Raw genomic sequence first — 22,522 nt, forward strand, 5'->3', positions numbered from 1 at the left:
ATAATCGAAGTCTTCCGCACAGGTAAACTTTCAAAGTTCTAGGTGCGGGAAACTTGAGCCTGGCCTACCTCTTCGATTCAGATACGTTGATTACCTTACTTTGCTAAGATAACCTTGATGTGCTTGTAGAGTTGTATGTGCGAGCACGTGGTACAGCCGCAGGACAAAGGTCATCTACTAACAGAGATCGAGCATTATTCATTCGTATAGTTTGATAGTGGTACATGACTTTGATGTTACATTTCAATGTTCGTACACGTAACTCTATGGTCTCCCCATCTATGGCCGACCGACCCGATCCCAGAAGCCAGTAGCTGTAGAAGCCTCGGCAGCTCGATATTACTCCCAACACCGAAGCGCCCGCTGTAGAATCCCAAGTTCCGATCGCATACAATTCGTGTCTGTTTTGTTTCTCTTTCTCTCATTCAAGCCAATTCTTGTTCCCGCCGCGCTTTAGCAATAGCGCGCTTCCCCAGTCGTGTGAGCTCCGCGACGAAATCGTCCACGATCTTGACGTGGGCGACCTCGTTCGGCGTCAGGTGGCGATTCCGCATGCTCTCGACGAGTTTCGGAACCGAGTTGAGGAGCTCGATGTCTTCTTCGGATTGGGGATTCAGGGGTTGCAGGAGGAGATTGCAGAAGATTGTGAGGATTGCTGACATGGGGTAGAATACCACCATCCTGGGTGCGTCCGACGTTAGCAAAGAAACTTGGACTTTCCACCTAGTTATTAAGTTCGGGAAGACAACTCACCAGAATGCCACCTGTTCCACGCCGTGGATGGCTGCTTTGAGGAAGTAGAGAGTAGATCGGCTGGCCTGTACGGAGAGGGCCTGACTCGAACTGACGCCCTCCAACCCACTGCCTTCACCGCTTGCCCAACAGCGACATCTCCCGCTTGCTCGGTGTATCATTGCCATCAAGTAATGATACTCAAAGTGCAAAATTATCTCCTCCATACCCAGCCGTCCCTTCCTCACGACCGCCGTGCCCCGAGGGAAGGTCAACGTCGGCCTGTAGGACAGTGGAACCGACGTCCGCCATCGTTCTAGCTCATCATCTAGTTCGCGGATGTCCCTGAGTAGTTCTGCGTCGCCCTTCTTCAGGGCCGACTGCGAGTACAATCTCGTTGAGATTTGAGATTTAATAATCGTCAACTGCAGGGAGTCGGGTGCGAGAGCCGACGTGATTGTTGCCTCGTCGAGGAAAGACGGTGAGCCGCCCGTGAGGTCGTCTATACTCCGGATCCACCAATCCATCTTTGGTAAAGTCAGGTCGCAATGTTCATCATGGATACTGGGAGGTTGGCCTGTTCGAAGGGAGATATCCTTATCGAGCTTGTAGGACAGCCAGAAAAGCCTGCGCAGTTGATTCCTCACTCGTGAGGTGTGGTCGTCCTCGGCTTGGGGCGTCTGGCATGGGGTGGGACGGCTTGATCCGGGCTCGAGGTGTCCGCCGAGCATGAACAACACTCGACATGTGGCAGACTGGAACATGGCACCCTGTTGCAGATGACCGCAGAAGAGGTGGTACATGCCCTATGATAAGAAATGTCAGCAAGGTTCCGACTTGCAGTTGCGACGAAAGATAGTGCTTACCAGCATGAAGACTGTCTCGAGAGCAGTAATGTTGGTACCCTGCAGAATGACTGCGACCAGTCTCTGAGCGGCACCAGCACATGCCTCACCATCAATCTCGGGTGTTGAGTTCCATTCTCCCTGAAAGAGGGACACGACGGCGAAGAAGGCAAAGACACATGCCTTTGCCGTCACGGACTCGAGAGAAGGGCTACCATCAGCTTGCTCATAGGCCAGCTCGATTGTCTCTTGGAAGAGGACAAAGTCGATTACTGGAAACGATAAGCCGAACTGGGATGCTCGGAAGAGAGCGAGATACTCTTCAACGACTGTCCTATCGGGCAGCTCTCCACTAGCATTCCCTTCTGGGAAGTCTATGAAGATTGGGACTGGGTGTTGTGTCTGCCATAGAGGACCCATTCCAAATAGGGTTTGGAATGAGGCATCCTCTCCAGCCCGAGAGCGGATCCACTCTTGGCCGTCGGCAGAAAAGAAGGGGATGCCATTGTAGGAGCTGACATCGCCCAGATAGTAACCGGCAAAGTGCAGCTTCCCCACGGTTGCGCCGGAAGCAGCCCGGGCTGATGAGTCATAAGATCGGCCTTGAGTTGTGTCCGGATTACCGTCGGCGGCCGGCGGATCCGGGCCAACAGTTGACATGGGCGCCGAGGATGACGATGGGGAGGCAGTGGATTCGTCCCGCGGCCCTCCCCCCTCCACCCCTGCATCTTGGTTCCGCCGAGCCGCCTCCAAGGCCTTTTCGATACGGTTGAGGCGTTCAACTAGGTCTTTTTCTGATCCCGCCCTGCACAGGTCGTAAATCTTTTTGTCAGTCTTGGCTGCTTTCCCATTGCACAAATTACTCAACTTTCCCGAACGGGTGGATACCTTTCAGGGGTGATCCACGGGGAACGGAGACGGGGGATCGGAGGAGCGGAGACTCTCTCTCTTTCTCTCACCTCGCTGTAGCCACACGCTTCTTCACCTTGGTGGCCCGGTTGAACGTGCAAGCCATTCCATGGTGCTTACACCAGTTGCATTGTGGGACTGCTCCATCACACTGAATCTATCAAAGTTGGAGCAAAACACAAAAGATCAGCATTTTGTATGCGGTGTGAGACAACAACTCTTCTCCAAGTCAACCTGAAGACGGGCCGGAAATCATACCTTTCGCCTGTGACAGGAATCACACGCTCTCTTCCTCATGTTGACCTCTGATTCGACGAAAGGCCGCCGCTCAACGCGGCACGCAGCTCTTTCCAAGGAGGGAATAGAACGAATGAAAGAAAAACAGAGAATCAGCCGCGTCGGGAAGATAGCCGATTTGGCAGCGTATGTGTCTCTCACGCCAAAATGATGGAGGAATTGGCTGACACCGGACTGTCGTTCCCCCCTTTGGTTGATGTATCGAAATCCCCGCTGACTCAGCGGCAGCGCGCCCTACGTGACTAAGCGGCGAAGATAAAAAGCGGATAAACCTTAAATGTTTCTCCGTGTTTGATTGGTTCCAATCACCAAACCTTGACGCAAAACTTCAGGCGACTCCACCGTCATCTCCAACGCTAACGCCCGTGCCCGGCGCTTCGACACACGCCGCGCCGACCACGTCGGGGATTTGACACCATCCACACCGGTCCAAGCTTGGCCGTAGCATCCCCCATTGTCTCCAAGGACATTTCGCTTTTGACGAACTCGCCGCTGAGTCAGCGGTCAAGATCTAATCAATGACACATTTGGTCCGATCTTAGACACCAGATTATGAGGCTCTTGGGGACCATTCTAGGGATGGACCCAGTCTGCCGGCTCTGGGCCCAGCTCTGGCCCATGGCATCCCGCACACCTCGGACAGGGTCCAACGCCGAAGGAGCCACATGCCACGACGTTAGTTGACGTGAATTGCAGGGTTCGTCCAACAAACAATTTTGTTTTTTCATCCTCTTATCAAGTCACAGGTGGGACGAAAACCACATTATTCAGCGGGCCAAGCACTCAGAGACCGTGTTACCACGCAGCATGCGCGCACTTTCGGACTATAGCATGGGGTTCCAGAAGCTTTTTTATCCGCACATCTCGTCATCATGGACGGGATGATGGGATACCTGGGACGCCTAGGGCGCCTTGTTACCAATGACCAATGGCCACTATGACCTGCCTGCCTACCACCATCTCTCCGCAGGGCCCGATGGCGGGTCCGTATTATACGATCAAGGGGGTTGCACAGAGATCTCAGGTCGTAATGAATCGGCATCCCGTCAGTCCCCTTGAAGCCGAAACCGACTTGACTTTCAAGTCCGGCCGGAGCTAAGGGGCAAATGGGGATAACAAAAGCAAGTCGACAACAAATAAGTGGCCCGGCACCCTTGATATACATACTCACTATAAGCTTCTGTCACAACCTTCTTCTTCTTATCACTGTCTTCTCTCCTTAATGGTGACCTCTCACACCTGACATCAACAAGAGATACCATCAAAGCTCTTCGTCAACACGTGGCAGGCATCATGGAGTCCGATGGCACGCTGGGAGGCGGCTCAAACTACGAGCAGTCTCTCGAACTCAGCAACATCCCCGACGATACCACCTGGGCCCTCAAACACAAGGTCGAAGCAGTTCGACAAAGAGATGAACGCTCAGGATTCCCCGCCCGCGAGCTGGGCGTGACATGGAAGAACCTCACGGTCCAGGCCGTCAGCGCCGATGCGTCGCTTCACGAGAACGTCATTTCCCAATTCAACATTCCCAAACTCGTCAAGGAGTCTCGCCACAAGCCTCCTCTGAAGACCATTCTGGATAACACACACGGCTGTGTCAAGCCCGGCGAGATGCTCCTGGTCCTCGGACGTCCAGGATCAGGATGCACGACATTGCTCAACATGTTGGCGAACCACCGCCGAGGATACACTTCAGTCACTGGCGACGTCCACTACGGCTCCATGCCCGCAGAGGAAGCACAGCAATATAGGGGACAAATTGTCATGAACACCGAGGAGGAACTCTTCTTCCCGACCCTGACCGTGGGCCAGACCATGGACTTTGCAACTCGCCTCAAGATCCCTTTCAACCTTCCCGAAGGTGTTGCCTCCAATGAGGAGCTGCGTCAGGAGAACCGAGATTTCCTACTCGAGTCCATGGGAATCCAGCACACATTCGACACCAAGGTCGGCAACGAATTCGTGCGAGGTGAGTGGCTCAAACTATTGATAACTTTGAGGTTACCTCGACTGACTCTTCACAGGTGTGTCCGGAGGAGAGCGCAAGCGTGTGTCCATCATTGAGTGTATGGCGACGAGAGGATCAGTCTTTTGCTGGGATAACAGTACCCGTGGTTTGGACGCCAGCACGTAAGTCTTTGCCGAGTGTTTTAGTTCTTGAAGCTTTGCATAAGGCTTGTTGGGGAACATCATGTAATCTGACCATCTTCTAGGGCCCTCGAATATACCAAAGCGGTCCGTGCCATGACCGACGTCCTCGGCCTCGCATCCATCGTCACCCTCTACCAGGCAGGTAACGGCATCTACAACCTCTTCGACAAGGTTCTCGTCCTCGACAACGGCAAGGAGATGTACTACGGACCCATGAAGGAGGCCAGACCCTTCATGGAGCAGCTTGGTTTCATCTGCTCCGACGGCGCCAACGTCGCTGATTTCCTCACCGGTGTCACCGTTCCCACGGAAAGAGCAATCCAACCAGGCAAGGAAAAGACCTTCCCTCGCACAGCTGAAGCCCTGAGAACCGCGTACGAAAAGTCAGACATTTATCCCCGGATGATTGCCGAGTACGACTTCCCAACCCTGGAGGAGACCAAGGAGAAGACGAGACTATTCCAACAGGGCGTCGCAGGCGAGAAGCACAAACAGCTTCCGGCCAACAGCGCTCTCACGACAAGTTTCTATACCCAGGTCAGGGCCTGCATCACCAGACAGTACCAGATTCTCTGGGGTGACAAGGCAACCTTCATCATCACGCAGGTGTCCACTTTGGCTCAAGCTCTTATCGCCGGTTCCCTCTTCTACCAGGCTCCCAACACGTCTGGCGGTCTCTTCCTCAAGGGCGGTGCCCTCTTCTTCGCCCTTCTCTTCAACAGTCTGCTGTCCATGTCCGAAGTCACCAACTCCTTCACCGGTCGTCCTGTCTTAATCAAGCACAAGTCCTTCGCATACTACCACCCTGCCGCTTTCTGTATCGCGCAGATTGCTGCTGATATACCGGTTATCCTGTTCCAAATTTCGGTCTTCTCTATAGTTCTCTACTTCATGGTCGGACTGAAGACGTCGGCTGCGGCGTTCTTTACTTTCTGGGTTGTCGTTGTGGCAACTACCATGGTACGAAACGTCCCGTTCGTCCCTTTTTCTTGAACTTTCCACTGACTCAACTTAGTGTATGACTGCCATGTTCCGCTCCATCGGCGCCGGCTTCACGACCTTCGATGGCGCGTCAAAGGCCTCTGGTTTCATGGTCACTGCGTTGATCATGTACTGTGGTTACATGATTCAGAAGTCTCAGATGCATCCATGGTTCGTCTGGATCTTCTGGATCAACCCTCTGGCATACGCTTTCGACTCCCTCATGTCGACCGAGTTCTACGGACAACTGATTCCCTGCGTCGGACCCAACCTGGTACCGAACGGTCCAGGATACACCGATTCTGCTCATCAGTCGTGTGCCGGTGTCGCCGGCGCCATCCAGGGTTCAACCACTCTCACTGGCGACCAGTACCTCTCTGCCCTATCCTACAGCCACAGCCACGTCTGGAGAAACTTCGGCATCGTCTGGGCCTGGTGGGTTCTCTTCGTCGTCCTCACCATCATCTCCACCTCGAGATGGCGCTCGTCCGCCGAGGGCGGAGCATCTCTGCTCATCCCCCGCGAGAACGCCCACATCACCAAGGCCATCCGCGACGACGAGGAAGCCCAGTCGTCTGAGGAGACCGCCGCTGAGAACGGCAAGAGCGACAACGAGAAGCAGGACAGCAACAGCAATGACGACAACCTCGTCCGCAACACCTCTATCTTCACCTGGAAGAACCTTACCTACACTGTCAAGACTCCCTCTGGAGACCGTGTTCTTTTGGACAATGTCCAGGGATGGGTCAAGCCCGGGATGCTCGGCGCTTTGATGGGCTCCTCCGGTGCCGGAAAGACGACGCTTCTCGATGTCCTGGCCCAGCGCAAGACTGACGGTACCATCCACGGATCCATCATGGTCGACGGTCGCGAACTTCCCATGTCATTCCAGCGCTCTGCTGGATACTGCGAGCAGCTCGACGTCCACGAGGCGTACGCTACTGTCCGTGAGGCCTTGGAGTTCTCTGCCCTGCTCAGACAAAGCCGCGACACTCCGCGTGCCGAGAAGCTCGCCTATGTCGACACCATCATCAACCTCCTGGAACTTCACGACCTCGCCGACACCCTCATCGGAACCACCGGTAACGGTCTCTCCGTCGAACAGCGAAAGCGCGTCACCATTGGCGTCGAACTCGTCTCGAAGCCCAGCATTCTCATCTTCCTCGACGAGCCCACTTCCGGATTGGACGGCCAGTCCGCCTTCAACACCGTACGCTTCCTCCGAAAGCTCGCCGACGTTGGCCAAGCCGTTCTCGTCACCATCCACCAGCCGTCCGCCCAGCTCTTCTCCCAGTTCGACACCCTTCTTCTTCTCGCCAAGGGAGGCAAGACTGTCTACTTTGGCGACATTGGCGACAACGCAAAGACCATCCGCGACTACTTTGGCCGCTACGGCGCCCCCTGCCCTGAGGAAGCCAACCCTGCCGAGCACATGATTGACGTCGTCTCGGGCCACCTCTCCAAGGGCAAGGACTGGAACGAAGTCTGGCTCGCCTCGCCCGAGCACGACAACGTCACAAAGGAGCTCGACCACATGATCCAGGACGCCGCTTCCAAGCCCCCGGGCACTGTCGACGACGGCCACGAGTTCGCGCTCGCCATCTGGGACCAGATCAAGATCGTCACCCACCGCATGAACGTCTCCCTGTATCGCAACATCGACTACATCAACAACAAGTTCGCGCTGCACATCTTCTCCGCCCTCTTCAACGGCTTCTCCTTCTGGATGATTGGTGACTCGGTCGACGACATCCAGATGCGCCTCTTCACAATCTTCAACTTCATCTTCGTCGCCCCCGGTGTGCTCGCCCAGGTCCAGCCCCTCTTCATCGACCGCCGCGACATCTTCGAGACCCGCGAGAAGAAGTCCAAGATGTACTCCTGGATCGCCTTCGTCACCGGCTCCATCGTCTCCGAGGTCCCCTACCTCATCATCTGCGCCGTCCTCTACTTCGTCTGCTGGTACTACACCGTCGGCTTCCCCGGTGACTCCTCCCGCGCCGGCTCTACCTTCTTCGTCATGCTCATGTACGAGTTCGTCTACACCGGTATCGGCCAGTTCATCGCCGCCTACGCCCCCAACGCCGTCTTCGCCTCCCTCGTCAACCCGCTCATCATCGGTATCCTCGTCTCCTTCTGCGGTGTCCTCGTGCCCTACTCCCAGCTCCAGACTTTCTGGAAGTACTGGATGTACTGGCTCAACCCGTTCAACTACCTCATGGGCAGCATGCTTGTCTTCGACATTTGGGGCACAAAGGTCGAGTGCAAGAGCAGAGAGTTTGCTCTCTTTGATCCGGTTAACGGCACGACGTGCGCGGAGTACCTGGCGGACTACATGCAGGGCATGGGCTCCAGCAGCAACCTCATCAACCCGGAAGCCACCTCCGGCTGCAGAGTGTGCCAGTACCGCGACGGCAGCGATTACTTGAGGACGATCAACCTGATGGAGTACTACTACGGCTGGCGCGATGCGGCCATTGTGGTCATCTTCGCCATCAGCTCGTATGCTCTGGTATACCTCCTCATGAAGCTCCGAACCAAGACGTCCAAGAAGGCCGAGTAAACCCACTCCGCCTCCTCATTGGATCTCGAACTTTCATCATCTCTCTCACACTATCTCACTATATCACGCATATACCTCTCTCTCTCTCTTATATCACGTTACACTAGATACCTCGTACGCAGCTGCAGCATCTTAGATTGCGCCACTCTCGCGGGTAGATCTCGGGATTTAGCAATAGGTGGTCTCCATGTGTATTTTGTCAATCGTATGCATCTAAGCCAATGCATCAACTTTCTTCTCTCTCATCTAGGGCCGGAGTAGATCTCATCAATGGGATGGTTCATTATTGGGTAAATTTAATAGACATCACGGTCAAATAGAATGGGACAAAATCAAATGTCAATCATGTCAAACTTTTGTCTGAATCGTCCGAGCCTCATACAGATCCCATTCCATCATAAATTGACCCATCAGTGAAAGACTGTTCGATGAAATTGTCTGCTTCGTGATGAGAGGTCGTTGAGGGTCAACTCTTCATGTTTGCATCTTGAATTTCAGTACGCGTAAGGGGCTTCGCCGACCCCACCTTTCCGAAACGGGCGTGGGGACCTTCACCACACCGCCAACGACATCAAGACACCTCACTCACACACGGACGTCAAGACCAAAACTCTTGACAGTTCTCAAACCTTGCCTCATCTTTTCATCACTCTCTTAAAATCATCAGAATCAGCAAAAATGCCTCTCAAAGGAATATCCCCCGTCATCTCGCCCGACCTCCTCAAGGTCCTAGCCGAAATGGGCCACGGCGACGAAATCGTCCTCGCAGACGCCCACTTCCCCTCCCACTCCATCTGCCCGCCTCACATCCCCGTCCTCAGGGCCGACGGTAAGTCTACATGACCCATTCGAATCCTTTCGAGTCTACGTCAATTATAAGGATTCTAACGGCGAGTTAAGGCATCACCGTCTCACGCCTGCTGGCCGGCATTTCCCCGCTCCTCGAGCTGGACAACTACGGCGTCGTGCCCGTCATCATGATGGAGGTCGTCAAGGGCGACACCTTTGACGCGAGCGTCGAGTCCGACTTTAGGTCGTCGCTCAAGTACGACGGTGAGATTGAGAAGCTGGAGAGGTTTGCGTTTTACGAGCGGTCCAAGAAGGCCTTTGCGATTGTGGCGACGGGGGAGACGAGGAAGTACGGCAACATTATCCTCAAGAAGGGCGTCACTCCCATCACTGAATAGACTTATGAATAAGAAATGGCTTGATCATCGAAGCAGGTTCACTCGGCAGTTCAATTGGTACCCATCACCAACATTGCATTGACTCCAAGCCAGGAGTTGGAAACGGGGTAGTCAGAGAACCCCTCGAATACCAAGAAAACGAGCGTTCAATTGTGCTAAGTATACTTACGCTCTAGGCATGCTAAGTAAGTATGCTCGGGCCGTGAAAAGAAGGTAAATAATGATAAAGGCCCCCAAAACGCTGGTTCCAAGACGCATATTTATATTCAAGCCCCCCACCGGGAACTCCGCCGACAGCTCCGGGCCGCCCTAGACCCGGCGGGCTCCCCAGGCCAGGAGTTCCCCCAACCCCCCCGAGCCAGTTTGGTCCCCCCCCGCCGCCGCCCCGCCCACTGCACTCGATCCGTGCCTACGTTGTCATTGTCAGGTTGAAGTTGAAGGGTGAGGCACTGCGCAGCACTTACTGTTGGGCCGACGAGGGGGGCTGGCCCGGTTGAATGGGAGCCGGGTTCTGTCCATTCTCGGCCTGGGTCACCACCAAGACTGCGGCTTCGTCCCGGGGTGGGCTCCTCGCTATGTTTATATTGAGGCGAATAATCTCCAAAATTCGTCTAGGAATAAGTGTCAGTACCAAATGGAATACTCAGAAGACAAGGGAGAAAGGCAAGGGGGGCAGAGATGAGAACCTACTCCATGATAGATGGTGAGAGATGTTGGAGATAGAGTAGATGGCGGAGATGGCGATAGTGAATGTTTGTGTAGCGAATGTTGGAAACGAGTGTTGTTGGTTATTGATTGTAACGATTGGAATAACCAAAAAAGCAGCGAGTGTGTGATGTGAATGCTTGAAGAAGAGAAGAAGAAGAAGAGGAGGAATGGGAGAACGGGGAATAGTGTCTATATAACCCCTTTCTGGCCTGAGCATTCGTCTCGTCGGCACCTTCAGTCCACACCTCCCTGATGGCATTTCAGAGCCGCAAAGGTACAGGACCATCTGCATTTACACCTTCCGTTCTATCAAGGTACGAGACCTCACGGCCCCATGACACCGTGCATCCTTTCTCCGTTGGGCCTGCTCTGTCCTTCTGGTAACTTATAAAATGGAAGTGACCGGACCCTTCAGACATTGACTTACACCCATCTCGTTCTTCACTCTTGCCAATACACCACCCAGCAATACATCATAGTTGCAGCAGCAACCCAGCTTGTCCCTGCATCGACCCCGACCTCAAAGCACAATCTGAAAGTACAACCTGGAAGCCAAGATCAGAAGAAAGACCAAGCGAACATGTCTCACCCTTGCACTCCAGCAGACGCCAGTCATGTTGCCGAGCAGCCTCCTTCTTACGACACGGTTCAGCAGGAGCAAAAGCGACAAGTCCAGAACTTCGACTCGAAAGAGTGGGAATGCGTGCCCCAGAATCTTAGCATCATCTATACCCCTGTTCCCATTGGAGCAGGTGCCAATGTCAGCAGAAGAGGAATCAACTGGGAAGCCAGATTCCGAGTAAGAGCCAAAGATCTCCCGCGCCTCATGAGAGAAGGTCTCCACTGGACAGTTGCCAATATTCAACGAGAAGCCGGCTTCTTCGAGCACGAAGCCAAGGAACTTGTCATGAAACAAGCTGGCTGGACCTGCACACGCAACTACTACCTCTCCGACCTCAGCCCGGATCAGAACTGGTCCGCCAAGATGATTGTCTGCGCTCGGGATATCCAGGTCCTCTCGCAGTTTGACATGGCCAAACTTCGGCCTGAGCAAGCATACACCGCCATCGCGTGGAGCAGCTTCCAGCCCAGCCACTTCATCTATAACTTTGAGCGTCTGGCTCCCAGCAGAAATTACAATTCAATCTACGACGATATGCCGCTGGAAGGATGGTGGCCATGGCCAAAGAGACGACCCGACGCGAACGACAAGCCCGATTCAGCTATTAAGAGCTCATAGGAAGGGACTAGACGTGGTATGAGAACATCCTTCCTCTATACTCGAGGATCACAGGGAAAGGGAGTGACGCAGGAGGTCACTATGAATCTGTTGTATCCTTCGCGAGACAGTTGGCGCGCGGTGGAAGGGGCGGACATCTCGAACTGGAGGGGGGAAGGGGGGGGGGGGGGGAGGGTGGATCAAAAAGGAAAAATTGCAAAAACAACAATGGGACGACCGATCGAGGAATCGAACTTGGATCCCGAAATAGACAGGAGACTTCACTGCCTAGTCGGGGCCTCTGCAGCCCGATTAACCCCTCGACCATACGGCCCAGATACTTGTTGTCACGATCCGGAGATGATTCATCGGCTATGGAGCGTCGCAGGCGGTCTGGTAATGTTCTCAGGAAGCCTCCTTCCCCAGGACGAGAGCATAGAAAAACACTCACCTGGATTGTGCATTTATCACCGCTAGACATGAATCATCAAAAACTGAAAATGGAATATCCTGAAGCGTGTGAACAAGACACCTTCCTATCAAACAGACCCCAGAGCCTCCCCATCTTCTCTCTCCTGCTCCTTCCCTATGTGCCACCTTCCCATATCCCACCTCTTTCCTAAGGAAAGTGCCTCAAGCACCTACCTCCGGCCATCAAAGTCATACCGGGCAAGCACCGGCCCGCTTGAATAAGAGGTTCTGTCAAGACCGGGGCAGGAGCATGGATGGACTGCGATTTCCCGACTTACACGAACGCGCACTCCTGCCATGCGGTTGATGTCCCATTGATTCGTGGCAATCCTGCCTTCTCAACACACCTTCCCAATGCCAAAGTGACGAGCCCTCAGGATTCTGCAGCAGGGACATTGGGAAACTTAGGTAGGAGCCCGAGCTGCGAACACTCCCCGACCATGGAAGTCCAGCTACGTGAAAATCAAGTGACGATGGTTGATTCTCCAAGACTTGGACCTCATCACCTATCCTTCGTGGATCATTTCAATCAATCTCCACTTTGATAAAGCCGAAAATGATAGAAAAACCAGCTTGTATCCTGGACTCGTAAACGCAGCACAGATACATCTTGCTCGTGTTCAGAGCTACGGGGGTCCCATCAATCCCGGCTGCGCTACAGCTCGACACGGCATCCTAAAGGTCGATATCTGTTAACGGCACTACGTAGTGTCAGACAGTCCGGTCAAGTTCCATGACGAACCCAGTCCAGCCGTCAGGCTTCCTCGTGTTCTGTATAGGACGTTCATATTCCGACGTTGAATATTTGCTTGATAATACGGTCCTCGGAGGAGCGCTAGGTTCAAGGTACATGGAGGAGAAACAGTTTGGGAATGCTGAAAGACTGTTTATCGCACACCTGATCACATTTCAGGAAAAACACACGCGTTAAAACATCCGTTCATCTTAGAATTGTTCCTCAATAGCGAGAACGCTGTATACATCGTTCTTGGCGTTTAGGTAATACTGAATATCACCATTCATTCTTTGGCGACTGCGCCATGATCAAAATACCTTCCTACGAATATCCAGCTCGCCTTCTCGATACAGCCTTATCTCTAGAAACTTCTTCGTTGGTACAGTCGTATCCATCAAAGGAGCCGCAAACCAGATTCAGCCCGCAGCCGAACTACCCGTTCAATACCCCAATTAAGCTCAAGGGGTGGCCAGCCACTGCCGCCAAGTCACACAAGCGGAAGGTCCAACGGCTGGCGCCTCAATGGTTCAAATGGCTGCCCTCGGTTCAATGCACGATTGTGGTGCAGTCTGCCCAATAACAACTGGTTCAAATAAACCCCAAATCTAGGGGCCTCAGGTTTGTTCGTGGATGGGATCAAATGAAAGACACAGACGCATGTGGCGTGCTTGGCCCTCGGAGGAAGTGGATCAAGCATAAGACACGGGTTCGGTGACACTCGACTCGTGCCGTATTTATAGGTAGCCTGGTCTGAAGGTCGGCCGAGGCATGTTGGTTGGATCAAGACGGGACTCAAGAGGACGTTTGCGCACAGTGCTGCCTCTTCCGAAACTGCAGGGTGAGGCGTGAAGCCAAAGCTCTGGTATGCATCCCGTAAGCTCCGTGAGACAACGTCGCAGTAAGCTCAAGAGGTTCCACCGAACAGGCGCAGTCGCAGAGCTCCAGTGATCCATCGCCAAGCTGCTTCCTTGCCACAGTGGACACTGGAACACGTTTTTACTGCGCAGACCACCCAGCGACCCGCTGCCGTCTGAAGAGAGTTGTGTTTTGTGGATGGCGAGGGGAAAATCTGGGGAGTAAGTGTCAAGTACGTAAGAGAAACTGAGGTTAATTGGTATGCGGACCGGCGATTCAGTTTTTATCTCGTGTGCGATTCCACTTCCCCGGAGCCAAAAGGACGTTTGACAATCGTGGCGTGCTTTTTCTCTCCTTGCGCGGTGGTGTGTTCCTGGACACGCTATTAGTCACAACAACTCCCCCGCATCTCAGTCTCTGGGCGAACTCGAATTCGAAAAGCAGTGACAGGCTACAGAAGGTCCTCTGCCGCCGCCTTGGGTAATTAGTTGGGAGCCAAGTGAAAGCTCGCTTGGATCGCCAATCGCAAGCTGACTGGGCGACTGGGCAAAGTACCCGTCAATATGGTATGGCCAAGGTGCCGTGACTCCATGGCCTTGCTCGGCGCATCCAATCGAGGCTGCACACCAAGACGATCGAAAGCCTTTGCTCTGGGTCAAGCTTTGGGCCCTGAGATGCCATGAAATGCCATGAGATGCCAAACTCTTGGGTTTTGGGGGGTCTCCAACGACATGTCTTGGAAGTCTGCGGTATCGAGCAGGATCCGCAGCATCTCAAAGTGTTCATCTCAGATACGCCCCGAAAAACCATACTTTTGCAGATTTTTCAGAACTTTTGGCGAACCGTAATTGTGTTTGGGTGATGGCTGTGTGATTTTAAGTTGGGCGACAAGAGAACGTGCCTTCCCAAAGCGTCCCTAGCCCGGGTAGATTGAGACTCTTGGCGTCAGCGGTCGTGATGGTCAGAGAGAACTCAAAAGTTCGTATGCGCAACGGACGAGACTTCAACCAGCTCAGGTGTCTGGCATCTGGCGCATATTAGTAGGTCTTGGCTCGCGTCAATCGAAAACGCCTCATACAAAGAATATGGCCGATAGATAGCCCGTTCCTAACCGTGATTACCATTGATTGTCCAAACAAACCGCCGTAGTGTTGTTGCCACGGGGGAGGAATGGTGCTGATAAGCGTTGCCACCCTCCCCGGATGCGCCCCGGGCGCCTCACGGGTAACGTATGCCAGATAAGGCCTCAAGAGGGCACAAGTGCCAGCCAAGACAATTGTCGTTTGGGTCAACCTTTAGTGACATATTGAGACAGATATCCGAAGCCACGGAACGCCAAATGACATTAGGTGCAGTCGCGAGTGGGTTGGCGTGCTCGGATGACACGACGGGAGAGAAAAGATGGGCCGTTTCGACCGAATTGAGACTTTTCAAGTTCAGATGTCCTGAATCGTGGCAACGAAGTGGGCGCTTTGCGAACCTTCGACCAACGAGGCTAACAAGACCAAACCCGAGTGACAGAGCGAATGACGGCAGAGCCGACTCTGGTATCGATGGTAGATATCGTGACAAGGGATGGTGATGGTGGGCGGGGAGCGCCAGGTTCGGTGCTTTCACTGTCTCTGTTTTGTTAGCAGATGCGTATGACACACGCACATCATGTACCATGTAGGATCTCCCATGAAGGACTGTTATCTTTGCCGAGACTTTATTCCCCATATTTCCCGCCAGAGGGGGGAATGTTGCGTTTGTCGTAGACCAATTGCAGCACATGGTGGTGCAACCCCCAGGGATGCGGACGCGTGAGGAGGAAGCATTGCGTGGGTAGACGTAGAATTGTAGGCCCTTCCATCAAATGGCAAGCACCAAATAGCGTAGCTCGACCAATTTGGCGGTGGGTTGGGGTACACAGCGCGGCACAATCGAGTCGTGTCGGTCGCCCCAGATAGGTAGGCCAGGGGTCGAATCGCCAGAGTTTTGCGCAATCAATCCACACTTTGAAGGGTATCAAAAGCGCCCCCAAGTGGCAGTTGGAGCAGGGTGACGGGGCAGCGGCCGGAGATTGGGCGTCTTGTGTGTGACGCGATGGGAGATGGGTGGTCCGTTTCGTTTCCTGAGTGGCTCCCCCTCAAAATATTACGGTTGGCTGTACGGATCCCTCGCTTTGCGAATAGGCGTATCGCATCACAAGACGGAACTTGAGGATGCAAAGGTTCGATGGTGTGGTTGGGCGGCCTGGCGGCATTCTAGAAGGATTCCTTCGCATAGTTAGCGGCGGCCTCCCTGTCCCGCGGCGCCCGCCCCTGCGAGGCCAGAGGACGCGCCGAAAGTCAATCAGCGATGAGGTGTGACGATTCCCGTCAGCTCCCAGCGGATGATCGAGGGTCTGGTACTGATAGGGATCCTTCTTCGTACACCGCAAGGGAATCGCACTTTGTAGAGACGCGCCGACATGATAGATGGCAGCAAATGCTGGGCAGCCCCGGTCACGAGGCGCTGGGCCAAGAAGCGCAAAGAGGCAGGAGAGAAGCTGGAGACCGGCGGCCGGGAACCGAGGAAGCCTAGCAGCTCCCGTCGGGCTGGCAGCCAAGCCGTTGCATCTGAGAATTCATGTCGAGATTGGTTACAATAGGATTGGATGGGATTTTGTCTTTGATGCCTCGCCTGTCACGAGCTGTTAGAAGCTGGAGACTCGGGGGAGGAAATCGCACTAGGTAAGCAGAGAATAGCAGTGAATAGTACCTATGAGAGGGTCGGACTCCGAGATCCATCAATCAAGCAATAACGCCCCCGTTCTTGGTCCTTCCCAAAAAGGAAGCTCGTCAGGATGGGCTTGGATCGTGAGGTACGGCCAAGAGACACCAAGCCGCACAGCCCTGTTCCAGAAGACCTTGGCTGCAGGTCGGTAGCTCCAGGAGGGAGCCACGGCCTTGGCTCGAGTAGACGAGTTCGCGTAAAGTTGAGAGTTTTGAGGGTCAGAAACGGCGAGTCTATGATGCCGAATTGGAAGTGAATCGGGCAGAGGAAAAAATGAGAAGAGAAGAAGAAGCAGGGTTCTGTCCTCTGTGAGTCTGATAATCGGAGGCAGGCACAAAGACACGTACGGATACATGTACGAAGACATGCGTACCTAAGGACCTAAGGTAGGTAGGTTCCTTGACTTGGTAGAGGTCTGCAGGAAGGCAGGCGGGCACTTGTTTAAGGTGAGGAAGGCATGCGGCATGCAGGCGGCAGGTCGCGCATTCCATTCTTGGGGAAGGAAGGTGTGGTGGAGCACCGTTCATCCCTTCTGTCACCACTTGTGTCCAGGACTCGTCGTCGAAACGGCGGTACATTATTACACCAGGTCAACTACTCCGTAGCTCATCTCAAATTCTCACTCCTCATCTGGCACTCTCAAGAGTCTCATCTCAGTGTTTGTTTCTCTCATTCCGCCTCGATGGATCTTGCTGGCTCACAGATAATAAAGGATATCTATCAGACGGATATCGCATGGACCATTCTTCGCCCCGTCCAAACTCTCATTGTGCGGCCGTGCCCCATCTCACTCCCAATCTCATGGGTCATTCACTCCCAGCCTGGGACGGATCTCCACTGATAGCGTGCCTGTGGAGTGCAATGGCACCGATGGGTATCCGTAATGATGATGAGTGTGCGCACTGCGTCCCCTGCTCAGTGAAACGTCCCGAGCAAGTGAGAGTAAGTGAGTGAGAGTGTAAGAGGAGCAGTGAGACTGAGAGTCCGGGCCAGTCAAGTCCAGGGCAAAGGCCCGGCACCGTCCCACCCCCGCGCGCCGCTACCAAATCACTGTCTTCCACTTCTGCCAAATCAATTTCCATCGCATGGATCCATCCGTACGTTTCCCAACCTGAACATACAAATATCGCAACCCATCTCCAGCCGACACCATCCACCAGCCAATAACCCTTCCCCCAAGACTCACCGAAAACCATGACCGGTTCTTCTAATCACTTGGCAAAAACCCCCCAATTGCACCGTCTGGCATCTGCGCTCCCCACCGAGCCCACCTTCTGCTCTCAGAAAGCTTACTGGTTCCGCCAAGCCGCTCCGTTGCCTCTGATGGGACATATCCGCCGGCTGTCGACGTCTCTAGACCAAGAGACCCGAGAGAGACGCCTCCACGCCTCGTAACCCTCAAGAGGCATCGAGCCACGCACCGCACAGTTGACCGAACACATCGCATCCCTTCCAGCGGCCAGTGGGCATCATGCGAACCTCCGAATCAAACCTCTTGTCGCAGACCACCGGCCTGCCTGATGGAGCCACCTGAAATGCCGCATCCCGTAGTCTGATGTCTCGAAGGGTAAGGCTCAAGGCTGAAGCGACAAAAGCGGTGTTTGCCTGTCGTGCCTGTCTACCAAATCTGCCACGTCGAGTGACACCGATGCAGCTCTTGGACGTGAGGCGAGTTGACGACGTCGCGCTGGGCTGTATGTGTGAGATGCTTCGACGATCTCGTCCATCCCACCATCTCCCAAGCCTTGCCATCTTCGCCTTCCACGCAGCTTCCATTGCTTCCGAACACCCACATGATACCTTACATCCGCCATCCGCATCCGCATTCTCATGTACGATGGAAGTGTGCGTAGTGTGAACCTTTGCCGTGGGCTCTTCCTATCTGTGCTACACTACGTACACTACTGCTAGATGCCGGCCGTCCCCCTTCACTCCCCTTGACCTACCCTTCCTTCCCTCCCGTCTCACGGCTGACTGATCGGTCCAATTGCCTGCCAAGATTGTACCGGAGAGACTCGTCTACCTACTCATCTAGACCTCTCAAAGTCTAGGTCACCTTCCGCCTACCTCCTGGCATTTTCTGCAAGCTAGCGGCGCAGCTATCATGGGTGATTTCCCGGGGAGTAGGTATCCCGGAAACGACGAAGCAGACGAAGAAGATGGAGAAGAAAAATAACAAGGGACTAACGTAAGACAGGCAAGGTGCTCTTGGCAACTTTTGTACCTCTGTAGAATACTCGAGACAATGTGCTCCCTCCATCGGGAAACCATGTACAATGTTGGCAAGGTAGGGTCACGGAAGGAAGAAGAGGAGGGGGTATTGGGTCGTTCCCTCATGCCGGGGTCTCCCTGGTCTCCCTAGTCCATGTTGCAGCTTCCCATCCGTTGGATTTGCGCCGGTGAGGTGAACGCGTCCAAGTTGGTTGGTCCCCTTCTCGTCCAGCTCCAGCTCCAGCTTCTCGCCCGAGCCGTATGCTGCCCACCTCCCTCTCTGTCTGCCTCGATGTCTCTCGACGGAAGTCTCGAGGGGCGTTCCCTCACGTTTACTTTCTGTGTATCCGTAAAGTGACCCTCCCCATCCTACCATCTGCCTTCCTGTCGTACCCCTACCCATCTCGCCAGGAAGTCCTACCCATCCCACACACCTTCCTGTCTTTGGTCTGGTCCGTTTCTACACATCCAACGACTTTCCCCCGGTACCTTTACAGATACCCTACATGGTACTTTTACATGGGGCAATGCACCTGCACATGTCGTCGCTCCCGTCGTCCTCGTTGCGCCTGGCTTGTTCCTCCCCCTCTGCCTTAGCTCCCCCGTCCCCGTCTCCGTCTCCCATCCCGGGTGCTGTCTCGAACCTTTATTAAACGGCATCCCGCGCCGCCTCCCTCTCTGTCTCGTCCCTTCTTGTTGTCCCTTCCACCCCTCATACTCTTGTATTTCCCTACAGAGTAACACCAGCTTTGTTACTCTCCCGTCGTCGACAAGGGCAAAGGTCACGACAAGCGCCAACGCGCCCTACTTCTTCAATAATCAGTCTCTAGCCTCTGTCCAGAGCTATCGAGCTTACTCTTCATCATGTCCAAGGAGGATGCCCAAGTCGGCGTGGTTCCGCCCACGTACGACTCCGAAAAGGGCGCTCGCCACACCGCCGGTGATGGCCATGTTCCCGAGAACTTCCGCGAGGATGACTTCATGACCCGCAATGGCCTGAACCTCAAGAGTTTCCAGCGCCGTGAGTACATTCCCCTTCAACCTCGTTCAAACTACTTTGCGGCCTGTCTCCAGCGGCCTAGTATCGCCTCGCCTCGCCTGGGTACCTCTTCAAGGATGGATTGCTAACACGGCATTCTTAGGTGACTGGGGAACCGGTGACACTGAGCTCGACCGCTCCATGAAGCCTCGCCACTTGCAAATGATTGCCATCGGTGGCTCCATCGGTGCTGGTTTCTTCGTCGGTTCCGGTAGTGCCCTGACCAAGGGTGGCCCGGGCTCTGTCCTCATCTGCTTCTTGATCGCCGGTGTCATGATCTTCAACGTCGTCTACGCTCTCGGTGAACTCGCTGTCCTGTACCCTGTCTCTGGTGGTTTCTACACCTACTCTATTCGCTTCCTTGATCCTTCCTGGGGTTTCGCTATGGGCTGGAATTATGTAAGTCACTTTTCACCGCACGGCGCATCGCATCGCAAAGCTCTAACATGTGGCAGGTCTTCCAATGGGTTATCGTCTTACCACTCGAACTAACAGTCTGCTCGTTTACGATACAATATTGGAATAAAGATATAAGTGTCGCAGTATGGATCACCATCTTCTGGCTCTTCATCATCTTCGTCAACGTTTTCGGAACCTTGGGCTTCGCCGAGGAAGAGTTCGTCTCCTCTGCGTTCAAGCTCTTTGCCACCGTCATCTTCATGGTCGTCGCCCTTATTCTGATCTGCGGCGGTGGCCCCGAGGGTGGAAAGTACGATGAATACTGGGGTGACCGTCTCTGGAGCGACCCTGGTGCGTTCCAGAACGGCTTCCGTGGCTTCTGCTCTGTCTTCGTTACCGCCGCTTTCGCCTTTTCCGGTACTGAGCTTGTCGGTCTCGCTGCTGCTGAGTCCGCGAACCCCGCCAAGTCCCTTCCTGGTGCCATCAAGCAGGTGTTCTGGCGTATTACCCTGTAAGTCCTTCTCAAGTCAAACGTTTAGAGCTCCGGCTAATCATACTCATCAGTTTCTACGTCTTGGGTCTTACCTTTGTCGGCCTTCTCGTCAGCTCTACCGATGAGCGTCTCCTGAACTCCGCCAACCCCTACGCCGATGGTGTCTCCCCCTTCGTCCTGGCCCCTCTTGATGCCCACCTCTACGGATACGACAGCTTCATGAACGTTGTCATTCTCGTCTCCGTTGTCTCTATTGGTGTCTCTTGCGTCTACGGTGGTTCCCGTACCTTGACCGCCCTTGCCCAGCAGGGATACGCTCCCAAGATCTTCACCTACATTGACCGATCAGGCCGCCCCCTGCCTTCCGTCGTCCTCAACCTCGCTTTCGGTGGTCTGGCTTACGTCCGCATGGCGTCTTCCGGAGGTGTCGTTTTTGACTGGCTCTTGTCGCTCTCTGGTCTTGCAGCCCTTTTCACCTGGGGCTCCATCTGCGCCGCCCACATTCGGTTCCGCTCTGCATGGAAAGCTCAGGGCCACACCCTCGATGAGCTTCCCTTCCAGGCCATCGGTGGTGTTGCTGGCTCTTGGCTCGGCCTGCTCCTGATTGCCATCTCTCTGATCGCCCAGCTTTTCGTCGCTATCTGCCCACCTGGTGGCGGTTTCGCCACCGCTGAGGACTTCTTCAAGGCTTACCTTGCCCTGCCCGTCGTTCTCTTCTTCTGGGCTTGCGGATACCTGTGGAAGCGCAAGGGATTCTTGAAGCTTTCCGAGATCGACCTCGACACTGGTCGCCGTGAGGTTGACTGGGATGAGGTCAACGCCTACCGCGCGAAGGTTGCCGCCTGGCCCACGTGGAGACGGTGGGCAAGCACCATCTTCTAAAAGCTTCGCTGTCTTTTATATACTTGCTGGATTGTCTAGCACCAAAGGGGAGGAAGCATCTGGGGAAGATGTAAATAGGAGACGTTAGCCCAAGAGCAGCTTTGGCTCTAGGCGTGTCTCACTATCATGATACCTATCTATTTTCTGAACTTGTAATCAGCAATGATGTCCCTATCATGGGCTTCAATACAGGGTTTTATTGAACCATATCTACTATAGTGCCATATACGCGCCTGTGATGATTTAGTGTGTAGCATTAAGCATCATGTGTGACTGTACTCATACGCTTCTGCCGGGAGGACCTCGATTCTGGGTTAGGTCCTCGTCAGGAAATCGGCGATGGTGCCATTTTACCCCGCGTTTACTACATCCAGACCAAATCACCCAGAGGTGGAGGCTTCGGTCACCAAATAATATGGTCTGCATTCCGTTCCTTGCACGGAAACACGATCTGATTATCATCGCTCGATCGGTCGTTGCAAGAAGGTTTTTGGAAGCGGGTTAGCGTGGGCTGGCTGATGCCGGCCTCAACCCCCCCGGAGCATGGAGGCTCCACAACGGCCCGAGGTGGACGACGCTATCGACGGGTGGCTTGGATTTGTCGCGTGCCGAAGTTCCGGATAAGGTCCGATAGAGGGATGTTGAGTGGTTGATTGCGGGCGTGAGGGGATGGAAACTGGCTCTGTTCTGTAGACGCATCATTTCAATCTTTAGTGTGATATTCTCCAGTTATAGATTCCGTGTAGAGCTTGCTAGTAGACAAATGCGGATCGGAGAAGTGAGGACGACGATGCTCTCCACAGGCGATGTCGGACAGGCATGCCTGGCCCCTTCTCGAATGGAGTATGAATCTTTCGTAATGCCTGAACGCATATTTCAACAATCCTCGATTGAATGGACGGTGAGACGATTGGAATTCACATGAGTCATCTTTCGATCCATTACATGCGCTTTTCAACGGCTCTTGTTTACGGGCCCCTTGTGTTCCAATCGGTCGGGGAGTGGATACCTTTTCCGGACCGGTAGTGGGGCCGTAACCTGTTGGATCTCCGGTGCCAAGCTAAACGTCAAAGCTGGGCTCAAC

At 54.1% G+C, this 22,522-nt stretch overlaps 5 protein-coding genes across 5 annotated transcripts; 4 read left to right on the forward strand and 1 right to left on the reverse strand.

Annotated features, from left to right (window-relative positions):
• Positions 1-217: 217 nt before the first annotated feature.
• HER10_EVM0002017 (fungal specific transcription factor) lies at positions 218-2,929 on the reverse strand. The gene is made up of 5 exons (XM_035471746.1): positions 2,745-2,929; positions 2,537-2,643; positions 1,599-2,382; positions 754-1,538; positions 218-681 (listed from the first exon to the last, which is right to left on the reverse strand). Exons 1-5 carry the CDS (start codon positions 2,781-2,783, stop codon positions 426-428), a joined length of 1,971 nt encoding a protein of 656 aa, XP_035332230.1. The 5' UTR covers positions 2,784-2,929; the 3' UTR covers positions 218-425.
• A 430-nt stretch (positions 2,930-3,359) lies between these two features.
• On the forward strand, positions 3,360-8,734 carry HER10_EVM0002978 (ABC-2 type transporter). The gene is made up of 4 exons (XM_035472669.1): positions 3,360-4,755; positions 4,811-4,916; positions 5,000-5,897; positions 5,953-8,734. Exons 1-4 carry the CDS (start codon positions 4,077-4,079, stop codon positions 8,479-8,481), a joined length of 4,212 nt encoding a protein of 1,403 aa, XP_035332343.1. The 5' UTR covers positions 3,360-4,076; the 3' UTR covers positions 8,482-8,734.
• Positions 8,735-9,071: 337 nt separating this feature from the next.
• HER10_EVM0013390 (RbsD/FucU transporter) lies at positions 9,072-9,668 on the forward strand (the record flags this gene model as incomplete). Its single annotated transcript, XM_035482751.1, has 2 exons — positions 9,072-9,310; positions 9,382-9,668. Exons 1-2 carry the CDS (start codon positions 9,160-9,162, stop codon positions 9,666-9,668), a joined length of 438 nt encoding a protein of 145 aa, XP_035333614.1. The 5' UTR covers positions 9,072-9,159.
• Positions 9,669-10,956: 1,288 nt separating this feature from the next.
• HER10_EVM0008374 (uncharacterized protein) lies at positions 10,957-11,616 on the forward strand (the record flags this gene model as incomplete). The annotated part of the gene is made up of 1 exon (XM_035477899.1): positions 10,957-11,616. The coding sequence occupies one exon, from the start codon at positions 10,957-10,959 to the stop codon at positions 11,614-11,616; it is 660 nt and encodes a 219-aa protein (XP_035332990.1).
• A 7,328-nt stretch (positions 11,617-18,944) lies between these two features.
• On the forward strand, positions 18,945-22,266 carry HER10_EVM0005541 (amino acid permease). Its single transcript, XM_035475154.1, has 4 exons — positions 18,945-19,646; positions 19,768-20,063; positions 20,120-20,574; positions 20,628-22,266. Exons 1-4 carry the CDS (start codon positions 19,490-19,492, stop codon positions 21,436-21,438), a joined length of 1,719 nt encoding a protein of 572 aa, XP_035332644.1. The 5' UTR covers positions 18,945-19,489; the 3' UTR covers positions 21,439-22,266.
• Positions 22,267-22,522: the final 256 nt, after the last annotated feature.

The sequence above is a fragment of the Colletotrichum scovillei genome, assembly GCF_011075155.1.
Source record: "Colletotrichum scovillei strain TJNH1 chromosome Unknown Contig00006, whole genome shotgun sequence".
NCBI lineage: Eukaryota > Fungi > Ascomycota > Sordariomycetes > Glomerellales > Glomerellaceae > Colletotrichum > Colletotrichum scovillei.